Source organism: Protopterus annectens, chromosome 10.part0, assembly GCF_019279795.1.
Source record: "Protopterus annectens isolate FY-2018-M chromosome 10.part0, PAN1.0, whole genome shotgun sequence".
Taxonomy (NCBI): Eukaryota; Metazoa; Chordata; order Ceratodontiformes; family Protopteridae; genus Protopterus; species Protopterus annectens.
The window spans coordinates 1694452037-1694477390 of NC_056744.1; the positions used below are offsets into that span (position 1 = coordinate 1694452037).

At 41.5% G+C, this 25354-nt stretch overlaps 1 protein-coding gene across 3 annotated transcripts in view; it reads left to right on the plus strand.

The window, feature by feature from the left end:
• LOC122813914 (zinc-binding protein A33-like) overlaps nucleotides 1-25354 on the plus strand; it is a 425931-nt gene that overhangs the window by 133926 nt on the left and 266651 nt on the right. For all 3 annotated transcript variants that reach the window (XM_044086458.1, XM_044086457.1, XM_044086456.1), the window contains exon 3: nucleotides 12095-12418. In XM_044086458.1, coding sequence (XP_043942393.1) covers nucleotides 12095-12418 — 324 coding nt within the window. The remainder of the gene's footprint in view (nucleotides 1-12094; nucleotides 12419-25354) is intronic.

The window sequence follows — 25354 nt, forward strand, 5'->3', positions numbered from 1 at the left end:
GTTTTGGCCTGCACCTCAGAAAAGTATATCCCAAACAACAAAGGCCCCAAGACCAAGCCCTGGGGTACACCGCTCATTACAGGTCTACTACTTCAGGTGTCTTCCCCTATTTAGTCGGGTTCTATCAGTGAGCCAGATTGCTACCCATCTGTTAACATACTGACTGATGCCTAGTTGAGAGAGTTTATCTATTATGGGGAATAATATTGAAGGCTTTGGCTAGGTCAGGGTAGGTGGTGTGCACCATCTTCCCTTCATCCATGGCTGACTGCCTGAAAGAAGTCGACCAAGTTTAATAGGCATGATTTCCCCTTGATGAAAGTAAACTGGGATCAATTGTTTGGAGATATCCAATGTTCTTGTTAATGAGGTCCATGATAATCCATTCCATGGCCTTGCAAATCAGGCTAGTTAGGCTGACAGGTCTATAATTTCCTGGATTGGTGGACACTCCACCTTTGTGCAGAGGGAAGACTGTATCTGTCCTCCACTCAGCTGGGATGAAGCCAGTACTCGGGCTTTGGTTGAACAGGTGCTGCAAGTTCTGGTCTGAGTTAATGTAGGATGCAGCCTGGGGTATTATCGGGTCCCATGATGGCTGTATTTTTTGCCTTTTTGAGGGCAGTGATGATTTGCTTCCTAGAGATAATGAGAGGGGACAAGTGCTTGAGATGACCTGATTTACTGATGGGAGGACAGAAGGATGAAGTTTTCACTGAACCTGTCTGCCAGCAGGTTGGCTATGTCTACGGCATTTGTATATGTGGTATCCTTGACCACCAGTTCTTAGCAGATCTGAGTGCTTCCATTGAGATTGTAGACATATGTGAAGAGGGCCTTATGATTGTCTTCAGTAGATGGTGCCAGTTTGGACTTGAAGTTTGCTTTGGAGTATTTCACTAGTGCTCTTATTTGCTTGTTCAGGCTAAGGAGAGATTGCCTCCAATTAGGCACCTGATGCTTCTTGGTCACAGACAGCAGTTATTTCCTTTTATTGTAAAGTTTATTATAGAGTTTATTGCAGATGTCCACCAGACAGATATACTCTTCCTTAAGGAGGATGATTTTGTCCTGCTGGTTATTCCTGATTTCATGCAGCTATATAACTGCTCATATAGTACTTTGGTGTAGGTTTTGACATTTATGCCAGTTCCTATGAGTGGTGAGGTGGCCATGAAGCTGTTTATACCTTCCCCCAAGAGGTTGTAATGAACTTTGGAGAAGTTTTTTTGTTTGACCCTAGCTGGGGGGGGAGGGGGGAACGGGGGAGATTGCGACTTCGAAAGTGACTGCTTTGTAGTCGGGTATTACCAGGGATGATGGCGGTGTAGGGATGCTGCATTAGTTACGCATGTTGGTTAATACAAAGTCCAAGATGTTATCACCCACTTGTAGGGGTCTCCACCAGCTGGTCCAAGGCATTTGCATTGATGAGATCAAAGAATCTCTGGGTGTTTGTGTTTTGGCATGAGTAGTTCATCCAATCTATGGTTGGATAGTTAGTCACCTAGAATTGGGGTAAAGGGTTAAATCTTAATATATTTAAAGAGGTCCAGATATTTGGAGTGGCATCCTGAGTCAAAGTTTGGAGCCTGTAGCTAGCTACGATTTGAATGGGGGTCTTGTCAACTGTTAACTGCAGCTGGAGTGTCTCCTGTGTGTCATACTGTTAGACCAGTCTGGAGGTATGTATTTCCTTAATATATATTGAAACTCCACCTCATTTTGCTTTGCTGCCAATGGTTTAGAGGTCTGAATGTATGATAGGATGAGTAACTTGGTATGGCTGGGGTGCTCTCCACAGCTTTGAATCAAGTTTCTTTTGACTGTACAAATGTCAGCATCTTCCAGGGTTAAGAATGCTTGCAATGGGTGCAGTTTCGAGTTTAGACTCCTAGCATTTAGCAGCATGACTTTTAATTTGTTTTGATGAAATTTTCATGTTGGTTGTTTTGACCTCATGGCATTGCATAAAAAAGGACTGTGTTAGAGATGCTGTCTTTAAAGTTACCCAGTAATGAATTTTTATAGGAACTGAAGTTTGTGGGTTACATGCATAAGTAGCACCCATTACTGGTAACACAACTTAAGAGCAGGGACTAATATGTTCCCTACCATCGAGTGCTTCACAGTATTGATCAGTACGCTGGCAGAACTATACCTGATATTATGTATTCCAGAATCTTTTTCCAGTTTCTGCATAGACCTAGACTAGACTAGATAACAAAGGGGTCAAGCTAAATTCCCATGTTATTGTATGTACAGACAGTTTATTAAGGTTATCTAGTGCTAAGATGTACTAGTCATAGTTAATTGTGCTGACATACTTTTTAGTGCCAAAACGCAAGCTTTTGGTTTTGATTAAATTAGCTACAGGTCCTAGCTCATTTAGTCTAAGAGGAAAGCTGGGTTAGTTTAATACTAACCTCCTGAGGGACCTGGTAGCCTAGTTACATGCATATGAACCTGTGAACATGGTTAACGACCACTAGGGCCCTTAAAAGCCTAGCTGTGCAAGACAAATGTGACCCACAAATTTGATTGGATTTATATTTGATTTGTAGGGCTGATTTACTGACTGCCTCGGTCCATCTCCATCAGAGACATAGCAGCTAGACCATCAGTGAATTTCCAATTACTCACCCATTGGTCCAAGTTCCCCTTAAATAATGATGGGTAAGAAATCTGTTTCTCATGGAAGGAGAATGTGTTCAAGAGAACAAGAATTTTCTGAGAAACTTGTCTGTCTCTCCAACATGTCCAGTTTATGTTGCAAGCAAAATTTAGGTCTTTTAATCTAGTAGTTCTGATGTTGTTTCTTCATATGTGCACTATTCCTCAAAACCAGGTGCAGGGATGCCTTGTATGCCATTCAAAGATCTCCTAAGCCTACATGATACTGAGTAAAGAGACAGGGCTTTGAAGTGATCAGCATAGGACATTGTGTTTACTCTCTGTATTCTATTTGTAAGGAACCTTTGTGGACATTCCACTTGCTGCATATGTCTGGTCAGGTACATATCGAGGGGGCATTATACTCTATGACGGGTCTGATGAGGGCCATGTGAAGTGTTATGATGACCTCTCTGGACCTAGATGCCATGTCTTTCTTTTATAAGTTGAACAACCTAGAAGGGTTTTCTTACTACCTTGAACATATGTTAGACGAAGGCTAAGTCACTATTTACATGAGTTCCCAGATCCCTAACTAATGACTCAACTTTCAAAGAGTAATTTATTGATGATGATGCTACCTGTATGTAGACTTCATGTCATTAACACACAGGATAAAAGTTTCATTCTTACATTAATAGCCTCATATGATGAGATGCACTATTCTGTATAATAGATCTGATCTCTTAACACCATAGTCTCAAACTAACCATTCTGCCTCCATGGTCTGTTACCCAACATGACAGATTCACACAAGTCCCTTCTGTGTCAGAGATCTGTTTCTCATCCTTGTAGGATCACACATCTGTTTGTGTATTGGATCTGTTCTCTAGCACCACAGAGCCATGTAAGATATTTGTATTTATATTTATTTTTATATTTAATTATATTATTTACAGTATATTTGTAAGCTACAAAGCCATGTCAGATATGCTGTAAGTAAGTTTTAGTCTGTCTTCAAAGGCTCATATTGCGTTCTATATCAAAGATGTATTTCAGTGCACCATAATCTCACATTCACTATTCTTTTTCATAAATTTGTTCTCTAATAACATAGACCCACAAGAGGCATTCTGATTCTCAGATCTGTTCCCTAACATTTTATACCCTAATAAGGCTGTATTTTCCCTAGACTGTAAAGATCCCATAACGAATTGTGTATCTGCATTTTGTTTACCAACCCCATACAGACAGACACACACACACACACACACACACACACACACACACACACACACACACACACACACACACACACACACACACACACACATACTGTATCCATTGTCATAGATGCATACAGGTCATTTTGTATCTGCGATATTCTCCATAACTTCATAGAGTCACTGCCACAATCCCACAAGTTAGTCTATATATCTTATTTATTCACTAAATCCAAAGGTCAACATGATGCATTCTTCATCTTGCACAAGATTACAGACCCGCACAATGTCTATTCCTGAATTTCAGAGCCACACCTAACACTGGCCTCATTGCAGAATATATAATTACAGTTACACTGCAAGAAGTCCTTCCATATCACTATTGCAGTATTCTTTACATAAGGGAACTCCTGCCAAGGGTAGCCCAACATCCAGCCAGCATACCAAAGCCTTTAGTTCTTATAGGTATCATACATCACAGGTATGCTCCCCACACAAGGTGTAGGGCATAAAAGTAATGTATGGATGCACACAGAACTTGTATGCTCCCAGTCTGAATACCACTGTTGAATGTTGGTCTGAATGCCTTTCTGCTGTGTTGGTCACCAAGCTGTGTTTTCAGATAAATGCCCAGTTGTTGTTTTTTTTTTTCATATTTGTTATGGGTATTGTGTTCATGTCATCCAGAAGGGGAAAATGTCAGTGTGGGAGGCAGATTCCCCATAAAGTCTGTAACAGCAGGTGTCTCTTCTGTTCTGGTGCTTCCAACAATCATAAGCAGTGCTCTGCCAGATTTGTTTGTGCCTAAAATTCTACATAGTCGTCTCTCCTCTTTGTGTGTGTACCCGAAGAACCAACATCTGAAGTTGTTGGTTCAGCGTGCTATGGTGGAATCCTCCCATCTCAAGGGCCAGCTGTCAATAAAGAAGAAGGCCAAAACGAGTCTGATCTGTCTGCTGTCCAGCATCCTCTGGATGTCTCTCTTGAGGCTCATGAAAGCCTAGAGGACTGGTTGCTTTAGATACCTTTACTATAACCCCATTGGAGGCCAGCATGGATACAGTTTCATGCATGTCCTTACCTGACATTGAGGGGGAACCTCTGCTGATTTATATCTGAAGGACTGAGGGGGATTTCTCAGATATAAGTTAGGGAGGAGATTCTTATCATTATTCGATCTCACCTGGGATCTGTCCCTCCAAGGATCTTTTGTATGGACGTTCCACAGAAAAAGAAGAGCTTCTTGTCCTCCTCCTCCTCCTTCCTTCATGTTGTCCCTGTGGGTCTTCCATCCATGTTGTCCTTGTCTCTGTGGGTCTTCCATCCATGTTGTTGTTGTCCTGGGGCTTCCATCCATGTTATCCTTGTCCCTCTGGGTCTTCCATTCTTCTCCTCTTCCTCTTCTATGTTGTCCTTCTTCCTGTGTGCCTTCCATCCATGTTGTACTTGTTCCTCTGGGTCTCTATCCATATTGTCTTTGTCCCTCTGGGTCTTCTCCTTCTGGGGGATTTTCAGTTCTGAGTGGGTGCATTCGTACATCACCTTTCTGCCCTACTCCTTGTGTTCATAGGTGTGTACTAGGCTAATGGCCCTGGAGCCTTTACAAGCCTAGCCCATAGAAGTGCCATGGTATCATGTCACCTGACATTAGTCTCGGTGCCTCTGTCAAGTAGAGCTGCTGGAGTGATCCTTGAGGTGAACTTTCTACTTCCCATCCACTCATCAAGATTTCTCTTGAAGAGGGCCAGTGAGGTGCTCTGCTTGCCATGTATAGGAAGTCTATTCCAGAGCATCAGCAGTCTCTGGGTTATGAACCTGTCCCTCCAGCATGTTCTTTTAAGTGTGGTAATAAGGTGGAGGTCTCTGGAGCGTGTGGTGTGGAGGGATTGGGATTACTTTAGATGTAGCATTTCTAACTGAGCTGGGTCAGACATGGCTTTGTAAATCAAGCAGAGATTGTGTCTTAGACGATATGAGACATAGAATAGCTGGAGTTTTTTGAGTCTGTCCATATAGGACATGTTTAAGGCCTAGGATCCTCTTCGTGAGGTACTTTTGTGACCTTTCCAGCTGTTGCATGTGTCTAGTGAGGTACGTGCCAAATTGGGGCATTATACTCAATGATTGGCTTGATGAGAGAAGAGTAGAGAGAGATGACCTCTTTCTTCCTGGATCCAAAACCCTTGGTAATGAGATGTGACACATAGAAGTACTTTCTGACCACAGTGGCAATGTGGTGGTCAAAGGAGAGGTTGCTGTCAACCTGTGTCCCCAGATCTCTTATAATGCCTTCAGTGTTCAGTGGGTCCTATTGATGTGGTAATTAGTGGGAACAGAGTTTTTCCCAAAGGGGATGATTTTTTGGCATTAAGCTTAAGGCCATGGTTTTGGCACCAGTCATCGGTCTCAGTGAGGCCTTTCTGTAGGATATCTGCATCACTTGGGGAGTTAATAATGGCTCCCAGCTTGCAGTCATCTGTGAACTTGGTCAGCCAGAGTCCCTCCGTGTTGGCCTGGACTCTGAGAAGTAGATGCCAAACAGGAGAGGACCCAGGACTGATCCCTGTGGGACTCCACATGTCACTGATCAGCAGTCTGACTTGGAGTCTGCTACTTTCACACTGTGGGTTCTGTCAGTTTGCCAGTTTGCAACCCACCTAATGATATAGAGGTTGATGCAGAGTTTGGTGTGTTTACCTATAGTTCCTGAGTAGGGAATGGTATCAAAGACCTTGGCCAGACCAAGGTAGGCTGTATGAACTGCTTTGCCTTCATCCACAGCTCTGGTTACTGACTCAAAGAAGTCAACCAGGTCAAGCAGGCATGATCTACTTTCACAAAGCCAAACTGCGTGGGATCTAGACTTTGGAGATTCCCTATATCCTTGTTAATTAGGTCCATGATGATGCGCTCCATAGCCTTACATATCAGACTCCTAAGGCTAATGGGCCTATAATTCCCAGGGTCTGTAGTTGCTCCCCCTTGTGGAGAGGGGTGACTGTAGCAGTATGCCATTTGGTAGGGACAAAGCTTGAGGTGAGGCTGTGATTGAAACGGGCACACAGATGTGGTGCCAGTTCACTTTGTAGTTAATGTAGAACACATCCAGGGATATTGTCGGGTCTCATGGAAGCTGTATTCTTGGCTTGGACAATGCAGCTTTAACCTGTGCTGCAGTAATAACCACAACAGGGTGTAGGAGTGGAAAAACGCCACAAATAAAAATGCAAATCCACTCGGGAGCCAATGTACTACAACCCAAAACAAAATTTAATTGACGAGTCCACAAAAATCCACAGTCCACAAAAATATCCACAGTCAAGCGCTTTCGTCAACTGACTTCCACAGAACAAAACCACCATAAATTAATTTCCTTTTATACAAAAAAATTAAATAACTGGTTCAGATGAACAGTAATTAAAATTTAAAGTGACAATATTTTAAATGTTTAAACATTTAAACAATTATTTTTTGTGTAAAAGGAAATGAATGTATGGTGTTTTTGTTCTGAGGAAGTCATTTGATGAAAGTGCTTGACTGTGGATATTTTTGTGGACTGTGGATTTTTGTGGAGACTCTGTCAATTAAATTTTGTTTTGGGTTGTAGTACATTGTCTCCCGAGTTGATTTGTGTTTTTATTTGTGCTGCAGTAATGCTGGGTACCTGGCATTGCTCCGGTATTGTGATTGGCTCTTTAGTGGGGGGCGAGGGGTAAAGTTGGCACTGAATCTGTCGGCCTGTATGTTGGCAATATCTGTTGGCTTAGTGTTAGAAAAATATGTATTAATATGTGTGTATTAGTGCTTTTTAGAAGCCCAAAAGGGTTAATACATTTATTCTGTTTTATGTAGAACAGATTAATGTTAATAACGAATGCTTTCTGACCTTGCATTTAGCTAGCACAGTTAAAATCCTGTTTATGTCTTAGGAAATGTACTGAGAAGCAGATGATTTTCTGCTAGGTTAGGAAAATAATGAATAAAACAATACTGCTTTCTATAATGTTATTAAGCTTGGACAATTAGCCCTGTCTGTGTTATGAGAGCATAACGCAACTGCAGGAAGGATAGATAAAGTAGAAAAGACCGCTTGAAGAATATGAACTATAATCTGTGATTGCTTTGTGCTCGAATGAGTAGAGTACCTTGAAATGTATCACTGCACTGTAAAAGTAATTGCAACTAGCTACCGGTCTCCAAGGCCATGTTGTTTTCAAAAAGTTTTCTCATGAATCTAGAAATGTTATGTCAGCAGAAAATCATGAGTAACATCTGCTGTGAAAAACAATATAGTAAACTTGTGACTTACTACGTCAGCTTCAGTAGGCAATTTGTTGTAAGAATAGTATAAGAATGGCTTCACTTCCTGAATTTAGTTAGACAAACTCTGTATTTTTGCATGCATGTTTTTGTCTCCTTGCCGCAAAAATTAAAGTGCCTTAACCTGAACCTAACATGTATTGGTCTTTGAAGTTTTTCCTTTGACACTTAGTATAGGAGATACCATTGTGCAGTAACTCAGAGCAAACCTGGGTATTGCCATGGAGATTTTTCATATAACTATAGAAGGGTTTGTGGTTGTTTTTAGTGTCTGATGCAATTCTGCCTTCATAGCTGGCTTTAGAGGTTTTAATGAGAGATCTCAACTTTTTGTTGAGGCTAATAAGTCTCTAGTCTTGGGGCTTCACTTTTTTCTGCAAGAGTTTCTTCCTTCTGTTGTAGAGTTTATTAATGGCAGGGGACCACCAGATTGGCTTCATTGTTTGGAGAAGAGCATCTTGGCTCTGTTGGGTGCGGCTAGTTGCATGCATTTATGTATGTGTTCATAAAGTGCATTGGTGTATGATTCAGCAGTCATGCATCTATTTTCCATTGACATGGGTGCAGTGACATTCGCCACCTCTGTTTTTAGGAGCCCAATGTCAGCTTTGGAGAAGTTTTTCATGGTGGTTACCTTTGCAGGGGGTGTGGGTGAGATGTGGATTTCCATGGTGATTAGTTTGTGGTCTGATCTAACCAGGGAGGAATGTACTGAGAAGCAGATGATTTTCTGCTAGGTTAGGAAAATAATGAATAGAACAATACTGCTTTCTATAATGTTATTAAACTTGGACAATTAGCCCTGTCTGTGTTATGAGAGCATAATACAACTGCAGGAAGGATAGATAAAGTAGAACAAAGACTGCTTGAAGAATATGAACTATAATCTGGTGTAGTGCAATGGTTGCCCATGTTTGTAATAACCAGGTCAAGGATGTTGCTTCCTCTAGTGGGGGTAAGAATGAGATTGTCCAGGGCATTGGAAATGATGAATTCCAGGAAGCGTTGGGCCAGTGTATTGGTGCATAAGTAGTTTTCCCAGTTGTTGGAGGGGTAGTTTAAGTCACCTAGTATGACAGTGTTGGGTTGGACCCTAATAACTTTCAGGATGCTTAGGAACATGCAGTGAGAGTCTTGGGACATGGTTGGGGACCTATAGCAGGCTACAACGTGAATCACCATCTTACCCAATGTTAGTTATACCTGAAGTATCTCAGATGCGTTATGCTGGGCTACTAGTCTAGAGTTGTGCATATCCTTTATGAATATGAAGACACCACCACCTTTGGAGCTTCAGTCCATGTTCTGGGGCTGAAAGGTGTGGAATGAGTTATAGCCTGGTAGTGCAGGAGGTGCTTTCTGGTGCTTTAAACCAGGTCTCCGTTACAGCACAAATGTCGATGTTCTCCATTTTGAGGAGAGCTTTGAGCAAGGGCATCTTGAGACTTAGACTTCTAACATTGAACAGCATGACCCTCAGATTGCATTTATTTATAGCTATTATGGTGGTAATTTGGTCTTTGGAACATCGGCTAAAAAAGGCACTATAGGGGTGGCAAGAGCCTTAGCTAGTACACAGAAAAACAGGGGTGACAGATGCAGGCCTTTTCTGGCAAAGCATTAAAGTCTGTCAATCATGTCATCCCAAGCAGACAGATACTGGATCCCCTTAGAATGACACCAGAAACTTAGCCAATTGTTGAAGTCAATCATTTTCTGCTTGTACTGCGTTGTAATTCTGGGTGATGGTAGGATACTGCTCAGGGTTAGGGTCATACCTGCCTGGGCCACATAATCCAAGAGCTCCTCAATGTATTTTTTTTCATGTAGTCCAGGGAGGTGTGTCTCAGGCCATTCACACCCACATGGACAGTGACAAGAGTCATACTTGTACTTTTTGTGGAGTGACCTGCGTGCGTGTGTTGTGTGTCAGATTCTGGCACCTGATAGACAGCTGACTGTTACCTTCTTCTTATTCAACCTAGTGAGTGGGACATCAGTGTGCCTCACTATTGAGTAACCTATGATTAGTGTTTTAGGCAAGCTGTTTGGCCTTAGGGGCTTAGGTTGAGGGGCACACTGTTTAAGTGAGCTATGTGTCTTGTGGTTTGTGCTGTGTTGTGATGATAGAGTGCGTTTCTACCTTGGAAGGTCTCTGCTGTTTGGGAAGATTTCTATTGAGAGCCTCCATGAAGATGGGTGTGTGGTTTGTGTTTTTATGTAAAAACTGTGATGGGTGTTCTGGAGGGCTATGTGTTGTATGTGGTGTTGCAGGTTTTGACCTTTTCCTCTTGACCAGCTCTTCTGGTCTTGGCTTGAGAGTGCATGGCTTCCAATTTGGATATATAAGTGCATCTCTCACAAGTTTGAGTGTTGGGAGGTAAGAGGAAAGGGTTGTCTGTGTACATGAGGCAGTTGCTACACTGCCTCAGAATGCCCAAGTTCACCAGGTTAATAAGAGAAAGCACAGGGAACTGACCTTTAGACATGCCAGGAGGGATGGTCATTATTACTAAGTACTGGAGCTGTTTCCTTATATATTCCTTTTACAGGAAAAATGTCACTCAAGGTGTCCGAGTCTGTAAAGAGCACTGCCAAACTCTTGAGAGGAAACCAATACGTAGATCCTGAAAATTTCAGGATGAAGTATTTAGGCAGATATTCTAAAGTTAGAAAGAAATCAAGCAGTACTTACTGAAAAATAAACAATTAGCTTGTAAAGAATGATGAAAAGAGGCCTTACATGGGGGAGTATGTGGGGAGCATACGTGTGACGTAGGACACTTGTAAGAACTAAAGGCTTTGGTATACTGCCCAGATATTGGGCTTTCCTTGGCAGGAGATCCCTTATTTAAAAAATATTGTAGCCGTGAAGAGAAGATTTTACGCAACTGTACTTTCTTATTGGATGCTGGGACTAAATCACTGCACAACTGCTGCAGTACTTGCAGTCACTGATTTTCACATTGTAGAATCAACTTTGTATTTGGCAGCCCTACTTAACCTATTGGGCCTGATTCCAAAAGACTTATTCTCCATGTAAGTAATTTACTTTAGTGTAAGGCCTGCTTATAAACAGATTTATACTGGGGATCAAATTCCAAAAGATCTGCTCTCAGATTAAGTAACCTATCTCTATACACAGACCTACCTACACAAGTCTTTTGGAATCTGGCCCATTGTATATACTGGCATAACCTATTTGGTGTCACTTTCCTCTACTGTTGTGACCCTGGATATGGCCTAGCCACCATGGTTCCTCCTAACTCATGTATAATGAACAGATACAGGTCTGCCTAGGGGACTGAGCCTACATTTTACCTTGCAGAAGAATATTTCTTACTTCTAAGAATATGGCATCTTTGCTCACCATAATTCCTGAAAACCAGTTTAATCATTGGAGACTATGAGGAGTCAGTAGAAGAAGTCAGGTTGGCATAGAGACAGACAAAAAGTGTAGGGCTTACCTTATCCTTGTTTTCAGATCCAGCTTCACCTCTCTCTAAACACACAGCTCTTACATAACCCTTAGTATACATCAAGAATTAGTGTAATGTATGTACTTGAGTCTGCACTCTCACTCCTGTAGAGAGTATTACGGTGGCTTCACATTTCTCCCTTCCAGTCATGCTGATGGGCTAAGTTAGGTTCATAGTTCCTGGATTCATAGGTAAGTACTAGGCTACCAATCTGCAGACTTTTATAAGCCTAGCCAATAACTAGAGGTCAGAATCAAATTCTTTACCTTGCATCTCTGAGGTAAAGACCTAACCCTCCCCTGAACCATGTCACCAGTTTTGCAGTCAGTTCCTCTTTCTCTGGGGAGGTTAAGTTTATTTATTCTGTCATGCAAATTAAATATATGGACATAACTGGTATTGTGGTATGATAATGTGTAGCAAGTTAGCTTGTTCTTATCTGTATTACTTGTTTCCCAGGAACGTGCTGTTAATTTGGAAAAATACATTGCAGAAGAGTTTGTAAAACTGCACCAGTTTCTCCATGACAAAGAACAAAAACTCATTTATCAACTTAACAGCAAAGCATCAGAAATTCTGAAAGAAAGCAAAGAAAATCTTGAATGCTTTAAAACTGGCTTTACAGAAATCCACTCAGCAGCATCTGATACTAACTTGGAAATAAAAAAAGAAGTAGACATTCTGGAAGAGAGAAATGACACAGACTATCTGACAACCACTGAGGAATCAGTGTCCGGTGACACCTCAAAACATGGAAAACACAAAGCTAATGGAGTTCTATCAGTAAGTCCACCTTCGATTTATGCTGTTGCATGTCTTTCATTTTGGAAAGTGAAATCTTGTGTTTGCAGCTGAAATAAGAAATGTTCAGGTAATAACTTCCCATCAGTTTAAATTATGTACAGTAATGTGCTTATTTAATTACTTTTGTTTTTATGTTCTTATTTTTTTCTGTTCATTTGCTAGAAACTGATCCATGGCTTTACATCAAGGCAAACCTTCCCAATTCCCAACATGTTGAAATAAACACGCTGAGAAGTGAGGTGCTAAAAAATCAAAATTCATTCCCCAACACGTCAAACCAAACTCCTTGAGTACAAAAAAAATGTCTCAACCTGTACTAACTGTGAGATCTGTGGATATCTGGTTAAGGTGACAACTTCCTTGCATACTTCATTGTTCTCTTTCTTAAAATTAATGATACATTTGATGAGGTTTGAGTGGAGGACTATTTATTTAATATAAAGCCATCTGCTGTCAGAAATGTTGATGCATAAATTAAACTGTCTCTGATTTTTATCTACAGAATTTCTGACCGGTGACTGAAAATAATGTAGCATAGCAGTTCTAGACAAGTACAATTCCTTCACCTATTGCAGGACTCTATTTATCAAGGGTTTGCTGCAAGGTATCTTCAGATAATAGGAAATACAAGGCAATTGGCTCTTCTGACCATGTCTACCTGTTAGTACCCACCCTCAAATTGAACCTCTTTTGTTAAGGAGTGCCAGACCAGTCAGTCCAGGACTGAATTTATGAATACCTACCCCAGACATCCATTTCCTGGTTTAAGGCAGATAAGGTATTACACTGCTTAATTTGCAGTGGAAGTCAATTCAAGAGGTGGGAAAAGTGTTTTGTAGTGAACCTCTGTCTCTGCATTGTTTTATTTACTTCATGGAGATTTAGAGCCCTTGTGGACTACTCCACTGATGGAGATTCAAAGTTCGAGTCCTTAATGGCTTGAAAGGCAAGGCGTACGTCTCCCTCAGACTTCTCTAAGATACTGAATAATAGTGCTTCCAGTCTTTTCTGGTAGCTTAGGGTTATTGAACAGGTGATCTCGTTAGTTAGGAGCCTCTGGGGTTTTGTTAGTTGTTAGACATATCTAGTAGGTTACGTTCCAGAGAGGACATTGTATTTAGTAATTGGCATAATCAGTGCCGAATATAATGGAGCAGTGACCGTTTTTGGATCTGGAAGGTGTCTCCTTGGAAATTAAATGTGCTAAGTAGAAGTGCTTCCTGACTTCTGTTATGTGATAATTAAAGGAGAAGGAATTATTAACCAAAGTAACAAGATCTCCAACTACATTCTCATTTTGTGGAGTATTGATGTCATATGCTGGGAGGAGGGATAGTTTACCAAACAGAATGATATTACACTTATTAGGATTTAATTTAATCCCATTACTAGAACATTAGTGTTCTTATCACATGGCTTTGGGTATCAAAAGGTCACTTGACAATGACTCATTTTGAAGTCCTCTACAAACCTGGTTAGCCAAAGATCTTGGTTGATAGTCTAGAAATCAGAAAAGTAAATGCCAAACAAAAGAAGTCCCAAAGTGGAGCACCACTGGTTACCTTCATGCTCTTTGATGAAGCACCTGCTAATGGCACTGTATGGTTTCTATCTTTCATCCATTTTGCTGTTCATCTTACTACATGATGCATTGAGCATACTATCTATCCTAGTGTAGTGCCAAAGACCTCGGCCAGGTCGAGGTATGCTGCGTGTACAGCATGGCTGCTGTCAATAACTTATGTTGCTCTTTCAAAGACGTTACCCAGTTTTATTAGAAAGGATCTACCCTTGACAAGGTCAAACACCTGCGACTCTAGCCTGATGAGATTTTTAATGCCGTAGTTAATCAGGTTAGTTACAATATGCCGCATGGCTTTGCAGATGAGACTCATCAAGCTGATGGGCCTGTACTTCCCAGGATCAGTGATGTGGCCACCGTTGTGAAGTGACATCATCACTACTGTGCACTGAATGTCAGTAGCAAATTTAAGTTGAATAGTTTGAGTTGCTCCACAAGTACTTGCATAGTACTGTTTATTAAACAGCAATGTACATTATCAGTTACAATGCAGAAAGTATGTTTAGCCTTTGAGAGTTCCTAGTACATGAACCTTGGTGGTGATGATGGAGCGGGCATTGAGTGATTCAGGGTTAAATAGGGTTTGTGTTATCATTTCCACAGTGAAATTGAGACAGAATTTGTTAGTGTATTTGCAATGTCTACTGGGTCAGAATTAGTGGTGCCATCTTGAATAAGTTCTGAGCAATGTTGGGTATTATTTCTTTCTTTCATAACACTTATCTAAATAAAGCTTATTTGTTGTCCTTAATTTCATATCCTAACTCTAGTTCATGGACTGACTTAATAGTCCTAATACATATTTTTTTTAAGTTTTAGTCAATTTTCTAATGTCCTCCTTGATTTGAGGATCCTTGGATCTGATGTATATATTAAGGAGTTTTTTTTCCTTTTATTGCAAGGTTTATGCTGGTGGACCACTGTGAGTTGTATAAATATATCGAAGTGGGCATTGAACTCTTTGTGTATCTCCCTGCTGAGGAGAAGTCTGACATTAAAGGAGAGCCGCACCCACAGACTCAAAAAAAAACATGTTTATTTCATCATGGTTTGGTGTTTCTTACACTTTAACACCAATCTAGGACTATTTAGAGATTTTTAAAAAATCTAATACGTAATTTCAGTACTGACCACATGGAGTCTAGCATCTTGGAGTGATTTTGCTTGTTTAGGCTGCCTGTACGTAGCCCAGAATGCATTGTGTGTCTCTTAAAAAAAAAAATTGCATCATGCCTGCCACTTTTTTTCTAAACCTCCTGTCACTGCACTGATTTTACAGGCATGCACTGCTGTGTTGTAGTCACCTACTTTTGGTTAACATTTTATTCTTTTCAATGATTACGTCAAACACAAGCAGTGCCAATGCCACACAATAGAATTGAAAAGTGCATTTTATTTCTGTTTCTTCATAGAATTGCTAACTTTATTTCTTTTATGAAACCTGAATTGTTGTTCTTCAAGGTATCTTCCCTCCCCTTCACACCTACCTTCCCTAGCTGTCAAAGTGCTAAGGGTAATTTGACACGTTATCTGCATGTGGTTGACAGCTCACAGCAGATGACTGGAGTGATCTGTTTTCTTGTCACAGCCTTTCCTTCCTTGTAGTGGGACACTTTTTGTTGCACTTCTCCTCCTGTCAAATTTCAATCCAAGCTCCATAGCACTGTGAAAATCACTCTTTTCAGACCATCAAACTCCCAGTTTCTGTCCTTCCAGTTTGGTTTGCTATAGACTATGAACATAATATATTTCACGGACTTGCATGACAGCAGTCACATGTTTTTTTAGGTGGTAATTTAAGAAGATTACGTTATCACACACCTCATGTAATCTTATGTAGTTTTGTCTATTTATTGTGACAGACATCTGCTTTGCAGTTAAAAAGCTGAGATTGTCTAACCATGGCCATTGCAAAGTTATGCTCTTTGTTGATACAGCTGTTACTGTGCTGTTGCCTGTACTTCCTCACTGTACTTTGTCACATGTTCGATAGGGCTGTTAAGAAAATTTGGAGATTATAGTTTGACATTTTTGCTGTACTGTCATAGTTCCAGAACTGGCCAATTTTGTGTTCCAACCACAGTTAGCAGTCCACAATCAATCCAAACCAAGTGCATATACTGCATCATAACAGTATCATTGTATACTCAGATTTTTGCCAGTATGTACAGTTTATTAATGTTGTTTATCTATTGCTAAGATGTACTAGTCATAGTTAACTGCGCTGACACACTTTTGAGTGCCAAAACATAAGCTTTTGGTTTTGCTTAAATTAGCTACAAGTCCTAGCTGCTTTAGTCTAGCCTAAGAGGAAAGCTGGGTTAGTTTAATACTAACCTCCTGAGGGACCTGGTAGCCTAGTACACGCATATGAATGTATGAACATGGTTAACAACCACTAGGGCCCTTAAAAGCCTAGCTGTGCAAGACAAATGTGATCCACAAATTTGATCTGATTTATATTTGATTTACAAGGGTGATTTACTGACTGCTTCTATCCATCTCCATCAGAGACATAGGAGCTAGACTAGGAGTGAATTCCAGTTCTCTATCCATTGGTCCAAGTTGCACTTAAATAATGATAGGTAGGAACTCTGCTTCGCATGGAAGGGGACTGTGTTCCAGAGAACAAGAATTTTCTGAGAAACTTGACTGTCTCTCCAACATGTCCAGTTTATGTTGCAAGCAAAATTTAGGTCTTTTAAACTAGTAGTTCTGATGTTGTTTGTTTTCTTCATATGTGCATGATTCCTCAAAACAGAACCCAGGGGTGCCTTGTATGCCAGACAAAGATCTCCTAAGCCTATATGATACTGACTAAAGAGACTGGGCTTTAAAGTGACCGGCATAGGACATTGTGTTTACTCTCTGTATTCTATTTGTAAGGAATCTTTGTGGACATTCCAGTTTGCTGCATGTGTCTGGTCAGGTACATATCAAGGGGGCATTATACTCCTATGATGGGTCTGATGAGGGCCATGTGAAGTGTTATGATGACCTCTCTGGACCTTGATGCCATACCTTTCTTATAAGTTGAACAACCTAGAAGGGTTTTCTTACTACCTTGGACACATGTTGGACGAAGGCTAAGTCACTATTTACATGAGTTCCCAGATCCCCAACTAGTGACTCAACTTTCAAAGGGTATTTTATTGCTGTAGTTACCTGTGTGTAGACATGTCATCAAAACACAGGAGAAAAGTTTTATTCTTACATTAATAGCCTCATATGATGAGATGCACCATTTTGTATAATAGATCTGTCCTCCTAACACCATAGTCCCAAATAAACCATTCTGCCTCCATGGTCTGTTACCCAACATGACAGACTCGCACAAGTCCTTCTGTGTCAGAGATCTGTTTCTCATCATTGTAGGATCACACATCTGTGTGTGTCTTGTATCTGTTCTCTAGTACCACAGAGCCATGTAAGATATTCTGCAACAAAATTTTAGTCTCAGTCCTCAAAGGATCATATTGGATTCTGTATCAAAGATGTATTTCACTGCACCATAATCACACATTCACTATTCTTTTTTGTAAATTTGTTCTCCAGTAACATAGACCCACAAGAGGCATTCTGATTCTCAGATCTGTTCCCTAACATTTTATACCCTAATAAGGCTGTATTTATCTGCAGTGTATTCCCTAGCCTGTAAGGTCCCATAACTAATTCTGTATCTGTAACCTGTTTACCAACCCCATACACACACACACACACACACACACACACACACACACACACACACACACACACACCATACTGTACTTTACCAGAAAGGCTCATCCAGACTCTGCTACACTTTGCTGTGAAGGAAAGGTTAGTTTGCTGTTATTTTTGTATTTCTGTATTGCCTTTCTATATTTTGAATACTGTAGTTTGTTTTCTTTATCTTGTGTTTTGCTTGCATTCTGTTTTAAACAGCATATTAAAACTTCAAAAGAGACCACAGCTCTCTCTGTTCTGAGTCAAGCAGAATTTTTCCCTCCCTCCCACCCATTTAAGTTGTCTTGTTAAATACCACTGTCTTTCTAGTTGCCCGCCTCTTATGTTAATCTGACCATATATCTCATTTCTCTCTACTTTCACTGGCTTATGTGAGTAATCACAAAACCATCACTTTTGAAATCCCACCCTTCAATTATTTAAATTTATTGGCCATCCTACAGTATTTCATAGTACCAAAATACAAAAGTAACCACCCCTTTCAGTCCATCTTGCTGTTTTAAAAATAGTAACTCTCCACTAAACCTTAACTTTTTAAACAGGTAAAACTCAAGTTACCTACTTTCATATCTAACTTCTCTAGTGCACACTGCAGAGTGCATTCTTTTCAATCTTACCTTTAAGCATCCCTGTTACTAGCACTTTCTCTAATACCTAAAAGATCATCTCTACTTGACTCCAAGTAGACTTTTCTCTATCTGTTAAACCTAGCACTTGCTCCTACAGTACTTATTACCTTGATACGGCACTCTTATAGATAGCACCCCAAAAGGCAAAACCCCATTTCTCGGTCACCCACATCCCCGGAATCTCTTTTAAAGTTTTTTGTCTAGTCCTTCTAGCATGTCGAGGATCAGTTGCTAGTGTCCTCTCCTGCTCAGCTGGTGAACCTGGGAATATTGAGGCAATGTTACAATTGCCTCATGTACACAGACAACCCTCTCCTCCTCCCACAAAACACAAATACATGCGAGAGATGCAACTATACGGCCAAACTGGAGGCTGAGCTCTCTCAACATAGGACTGGCAAGACCAGTCAGGAGGAGAAGGTTACCACACACACTATAGACCCAGTCTCACATAGTACCATCACAACCTCAAATCATACACATAAACACACAAAGACATACTCAAGGCTCTGATCAAAAATCTACCAAAACAGCAGAGGCCACCAAAGCAGACACCCAAACAACCACCACCTCAGAACACAACACCTGCAACACATAGACCTCACAGTCAGAGTGTCAAACAGTCACAGCCCTTAAGGCCAAACACAATGCCAGACACACTAGTCATTGGTGACTCCATAGTCAGACACACTGACGTCCCGCTCACCAGACTGAGTAAGGAGAAGGTCACAGTAAGCTGCCTGTCGAGTGCTAGAATCCGCCACATAACGCAAGCACTCAGGTCTCTCAACAGCAGGTACAAGTACGACTCAGTCATTGTCCACGCTGGTGTAAACGACCTGAGACGCACTCCTTGGACTACATGAAAAGAGACATTGAGGAGCTCTCTGATTATGTAGCCCAGGCAGGTATGACCCTGACCTTGAGCAGTATCCTACCTTCACCAAGAATGATGCCACAATACAGAGATAAGATGATCAGCTTTAACAATTGGCTTAAACTCTGGTGTCATTCAAAGGGGATCCAATGTCTGTCTGCCTGGGATGACATGCTGGACAAGCCACGCTGCTTCGAAAGGACGGCTTGCACCTGTCACCCTGGGATTCGGATATTGGCAAAGGCTCTTGCCACCCCATAGTGCCTTTTTAGGCAAGGCTCAAATTCTAAACCTACCACCCTAGAACACAAAAAGGAAAAAAACTAAGGGTAATGCTGCTCAATGCCAGAAGTCTAAATCTCAAAATGCATGCACTCGAGGCCCTTCTCAGTATGGAGAACATCGATGTCTGTGCAGTGACAGAAACCTGGTTCAAGGCTCCTGAGAGCACCCCAGCACTATCAGGTTTTACCTCTTATCATGCGTTCGCCCCAAAATCCGGACAATACCAAGAAAGGAGGGGGGTATCCATATTCATCAAAGACACCCACACCTCAAGACTGGTGGCAACGCATCGATGCATCGGAGACCATCCAGGTGCAATTAACCATAGGCAAGACTGCTCTGCAAATTGTAGCATGTTACAGGCCACCCTCACAAACTCAGGAACCTCACATGGCCTTCCTGAAAACACTAGAGGGATAAATGTATCACCAAACACCATCATACTAGGTGACTTCAATTACCCTAATATAGACTGGGAACACTACTCAAGCCCAAACACCCTAGCCCAAAAGTTCCTGGAATTCATAAACTCAAATGCCATGGAACAACTAGTCACCATCCCCACAAGAGGAGAAAACATACTTGATCTCATCATCACGAACATGGGAGCACAATGTTCAACACCGAAGTATACCCCTCACTGGTGAGATCAGATCACAAACTAATCTCGCTGGAGGTCCTCATCCCACCCCACCTGAAATAAAAAGACCACAGTAAAGAACTTCTCGAAGCCAACTTCACACTTCTAAAGACTAGTGTGGTCTCCTTTAAGGCCCCGAGCCGGCGGAAAACAGTACTCAAGCCGCTGAATCACTTACAAATGCCTTCTACCAGCACCTGCAGGACTGCATGGATAAGGCAATCCCAAGCAAAACAAAGACTCTTTGTACCAAAGGCAAGCGTCCAGTCTGGTGGACCCCAGCCATAAACAAACTCTACAACAAAAGGAGGAAGCTACTACAAGATAGAGCAAAATCCTTAAAAGGTAAGACACCCTTGATCACTATAAGTAAAAACTAAGAGCTCTCATAAAATCATCCAAAGCAAATTTTGAGAGAAAAATAGCTAAAGACTCAAAAGACAATCATAAGGCCTTCTTTAGCTATGTTAGAAACCTGGGAGGAACCTCCCAGATATGCTCAGAACTAGTTCAAAATGATGTGAAGATTACTGATCCTACAGACATTGCCAACATACTGGCTGACAGGTTCAGTGCAAACTTCTCCCCTCCCCCAAAAGGAGAGATATCTATACCAAGCGATTGCAGCCCCCAAACATCTCCAACGCCCAAGTGAGAACTGCTCTCTCCAAAGCAAAAACACAGCATCCATGGGACCTGATGGTGTCCCCGGCTGTGTGCTCCACGAACTCAACGAGGAATTAAACCCACAGCTAGGACAGCTGTTTAATCATAGTCTTACCTCTGGATACGCACTCCAGGAGTGGCGCACTGCAACTGTGGTCCCACTTCACAAAGGCGGTGCCTCCACCGACCCTGGAAATTACCGCCCATTAGCTTGACAAGCCTTATCTGCAAAGCCATGGAGAGGATCATAATGGACCTCATAAATAAAGACATAGGGAATTTGCAGACTTTGGATCCATCCCAGTTTGGCTTTGTCAAAGGCAGATCATGCCTTCTAAACTTGGTTGACTTTTTCAAACAGTCACCAAAGCCATTGATGAGGAAAGGCAGTCCATACAGCCTACCTCGATCTGGCGAAGGCCTTCGATACAATACCCCACTCGGGTATCATTGAAAAACTCATCAGCTTAAATGTTAACCCATACATCACAAGATGGGTTGCAAACTGGCTGAGTGACAGAACCCACAGGGTCAGAGTTGCTGGCGCCATGTCAGACTCAAAGCCTGTCACAAGTGGTGTACCACAGGGCTCAGTCCTGGGCCCACTCTTGTTTGGCATCTACTTTTCCAAGTACAAGCAACCACAGGAGGGTTATGGCTGACAAAGTTTGCAGATGACTGCAAACTGCACGCCATAGTAGAAAACACATCTGACACAGATATCCTTCAGAAGGGTCTCACAGAAACGGATAACAGGTGCCAGAGCCATGGCCTAAAGTTAAATGCCAAAAAATGCATAGTCATACCCTTCGGGAAAACAAGGTTACCCTAGCTACCAAATAGGTGGCAATCCACTGAGCATAGAAGAAGTTATCAGGGACCTGGGGACCCAGGTTAATAGTAGTCTGTCATTCGACACCCATGTAGCTAAAGTAGTTAGGAAGACCTTCTACATTGCCCACCTTATCATGAAGGGATTCTCATCTAGATCAAGGGAGGTCATAGTCTCCCTATACTCATCACTCATCAGACCAATGATTGAGTACAATGCCCCATTCGGAATGTATCTGACCCGACACTTGCAGCAGCTGGAGAGGCCACAAAGTTCCTCACCAAAAGGATAAAGGGTCTCAAACATCTGTCCTATGCTGCCCGACTGAAAGAACTCCAGCTCTATTCAGTCGCCACGCTTGCTCAGAGGTGACCTTTGCCTAACATACAAGGCCATGTCAAACCCAGATTTGATGAATATGCTTCACCTCAAAAATCTAGATCCGTCAGAGCCACAAGGCGGAGACTTAAACCTCGACACGGCTATTAATAGGACGCTGGAGGGATAGATTCATCACCCAAAGACTCCTATGCTGTGGAATAAAATCCGGTATATGTGAGGCAGAGCACCTCGCTGGCCTTGTTCAAGAGAAATCTTGACCAATGGATGGGAGATCGCAGATATACCCCAGGGATTACCTCAGTGTCACTGCTCAACAGAGGCACAGCAAAATAATGGGTATAGTTCCCCATACTAAAGGGGTGGCGTAAGCCACAAAACTATGGGCTAGGCTTGTAAATGCCCTCGGGCAGATAGCCTAGTATGAACCTATGAACCTATGAACCTAAACCTATGTACCCATTGTCATAGATGCATACAGGTCATTTTGTATCTGCGGTATGCTCCATAACGTCATAGTCACTGCCACAATCCCACAAGTTAGTCTTTATATCTTATTTATTCACTAAATCCAAAGGTCAACATGACGCATTCTTCATCTCGCACAAGATTACAGACCCACACAATGTCTATTGCTGAATTTCAGAGCCACACCTAACACTGACTCCTTGCATAATATGTAATTGCAGTTACACTACAAGAAGTCCTTCCATATCACTGTTGCAGTATTCTTTACATAAGGGAACTCCTGCCAAGGATAGCCCAACATCCATCCAGTTTAACAAAGCCTTTAGTTCTTATAGGCATCATACATCACAGGTATGCTCCCACACAATGTGTAGGGTGTAAAGGTAATGTATGGATGCACACAGAACTTATATGCTCCCAGTCTGAACACCACTGTTGAATGTTGGTCTGAATGCCTTTCTGCTGTGTTGGTTACCAAGCTGTGCTTTCAGATAAGTGCCCAGTTCTTTTTTTTTGTATTTATTATGGGTATTGTGTTCATGTCATCCAGAAGGGGAAATGTCAGTGTGAGAGGCAGATTCCCCATAAAGTTTGTAACAAGAGGTGTGTCTTCTGTTTAGGTGCTTCCCACAATCATAAGCAGTGCTCTATCTGCCAGGTGTGTGCGCCTAAAATTCTACATAGTCATCTCTCCTCTTTCTGTGTATACCTGAAGAACCAACATCTGAAGTTGTTGGTTCAGCATGTTGTGGTGGAATCCTCCCATCTCGAGGGGCAGCTGTCTGCCAAGATGACAGCCAAAACAGTTAGGTCTGATCTGTCTGCTGTCCAGCATCCTCTGGATGTCTCTCTTGAGGCTCATGAAAGCCTAGAGGATTGGTTGCTTTAGATTCCTCTACTATAACCCCATTGAAGGCCAGCATGGATACGGTTTCTTGCATGTCCTCAGGCTTTTCACACATCTTTACCCGACGTTGAGGGGAAACCTCTGCTAATTTATATCTGGAGGACTGAGGGGGATTTCTCAGATATGTTAGGGAGGAGATTCCTATCATCATTATTCAATCTCACCTGGGATCTGTTCCTCCAAGGATGTTTTGCGTGGACATTCCACAACAAAAGAGAAGTTTCTTCTCCTCCTTCCTCCCGTTCCACCTCCTCCATGTTGTCCTTGACCCTGAGGGTCTTCTATCTATGTTATACTTGTCCCTGTGGGTCTTCCATCCATGTTGTCCTTGTCCCTGTGGGTCTTCCATCCATGTTGTCCTTGTCCCTGTGGGTCTTCCATCCATGTTGTTCCTGTCCTGGGGCTTCCATCCATGTTGTCCTTGTCCCTCTGCATCTTCTATTCTCCTCCTCTTACTCCTCTATGTTGTCCTTCTCCCTGTGTGCCTTCCATCCATGTTGTCCTTGTTCCTCTGGGTCTTCCATCCATGTTTCCTTGTCCCTCTGGGTCTTCTCCTTCTGGGGGATTTTCAGTTCTGCGTGGGTGCATTCGTACATCACCTTTCTGCCCTACTCCTTGTGTTCATAGGTGTGTACTAGGCTAATGGCCCTGGAGCCTTTACAAGCCAAGCCCATAGAAGTGCCATGGCATCATGCCACCCGACACTAGTCTCAGTGCTTCTGTCAAATAGAGCCACTTGAGTGATCCTTGAGGTGAACTTTCTACTTCCCATCCACTCATCAAGATTTCTCTTGAAGGATTGAGTGAGGGCGTGGCCAAGGATGAACACAGGATAGCAGCAGATTTCTTCAGCTCCACCAATTTCATTACATTGACAGGAATTAATTACTTAAAAAATTAATTCTTGAAGTAATTTTCTTTCTAAATATGTTTGTTTTATATAGTTCTTGAACTATATCTAAAAAAGAAAGGAAATCTTAATAATATTCCTGTCAGAAATTACTTTGGAAATTTTCCTGTCAGTTTATCAGTCTGAAATGAGTTCCAGTAAGACAAATTCTCAAGACTCCAGCATCAAGAAAGAACTTCAGTCTCTGATAATTATAGTCCAGCAACTTACTGCTAAGATGGATAAAATGGATACTAAAATAGACACTTTCATAGAAAAAACTACAAAATAAATAGACTTGTTACATATGGACCTGCAACAACAGAAGATCCAGATGACAGGCATAGAAGAAGCTGTGAATGACATGGAAAATAAAATACAAGAAGAGGAAATCAACATTGAGTTTCTGCTGAAACAAAATACACATTTACAAACAAAGCTGGATGACCTGGAAAATAGATCTAGGCGCAATAACATTAGGATTTTTGGACTGCCAGAAAATATTGAAGGTAACAATATTACTTCTTTTTTAAGAACATGGCTCCCTAAAACTTTAGATTTACCAGAAGCTTTCTCTTTTGGTATCGAAAGAGCACATAGATCTATAGCTAATACTAACTCTAACAAAAACTATCCTAGATCAGTTATAGTTAGATTTCTATCATCTTTTGATAAAGAGATGGTTCTTAAATCTGCTTGGGCTAAAGCTCCTGTTAAGTTTAATGAGACAACTGTGCGTTTTGACAATGACTATTCTTCCATGGTAATTGCTAAAAGAAAAGTTTTTCTGCCACTAATAAGGGAGCTTAAAAAAGCACAGTTTAAAACATACCTTCTGTTTCCTGCCAAGCTTAAAATCTTCCTTCCTGATGGTCCTAAGGTCTTCGATGATTTAGACTCTGCTTTACTGTTTGTCAAAGAAAAAGGATTTTGGATAAAATAGAAGAAATGGAATGGGCTAGTTCTTCATTAAAGAGATTGGCAACTGAAGCTTCCTGGAAGACTTCAGAGAAGAAGAAGAGACTAAAAACAAATGATTTGTTATATGTTTTTTCTCTCTCATCATTTTAGTTCA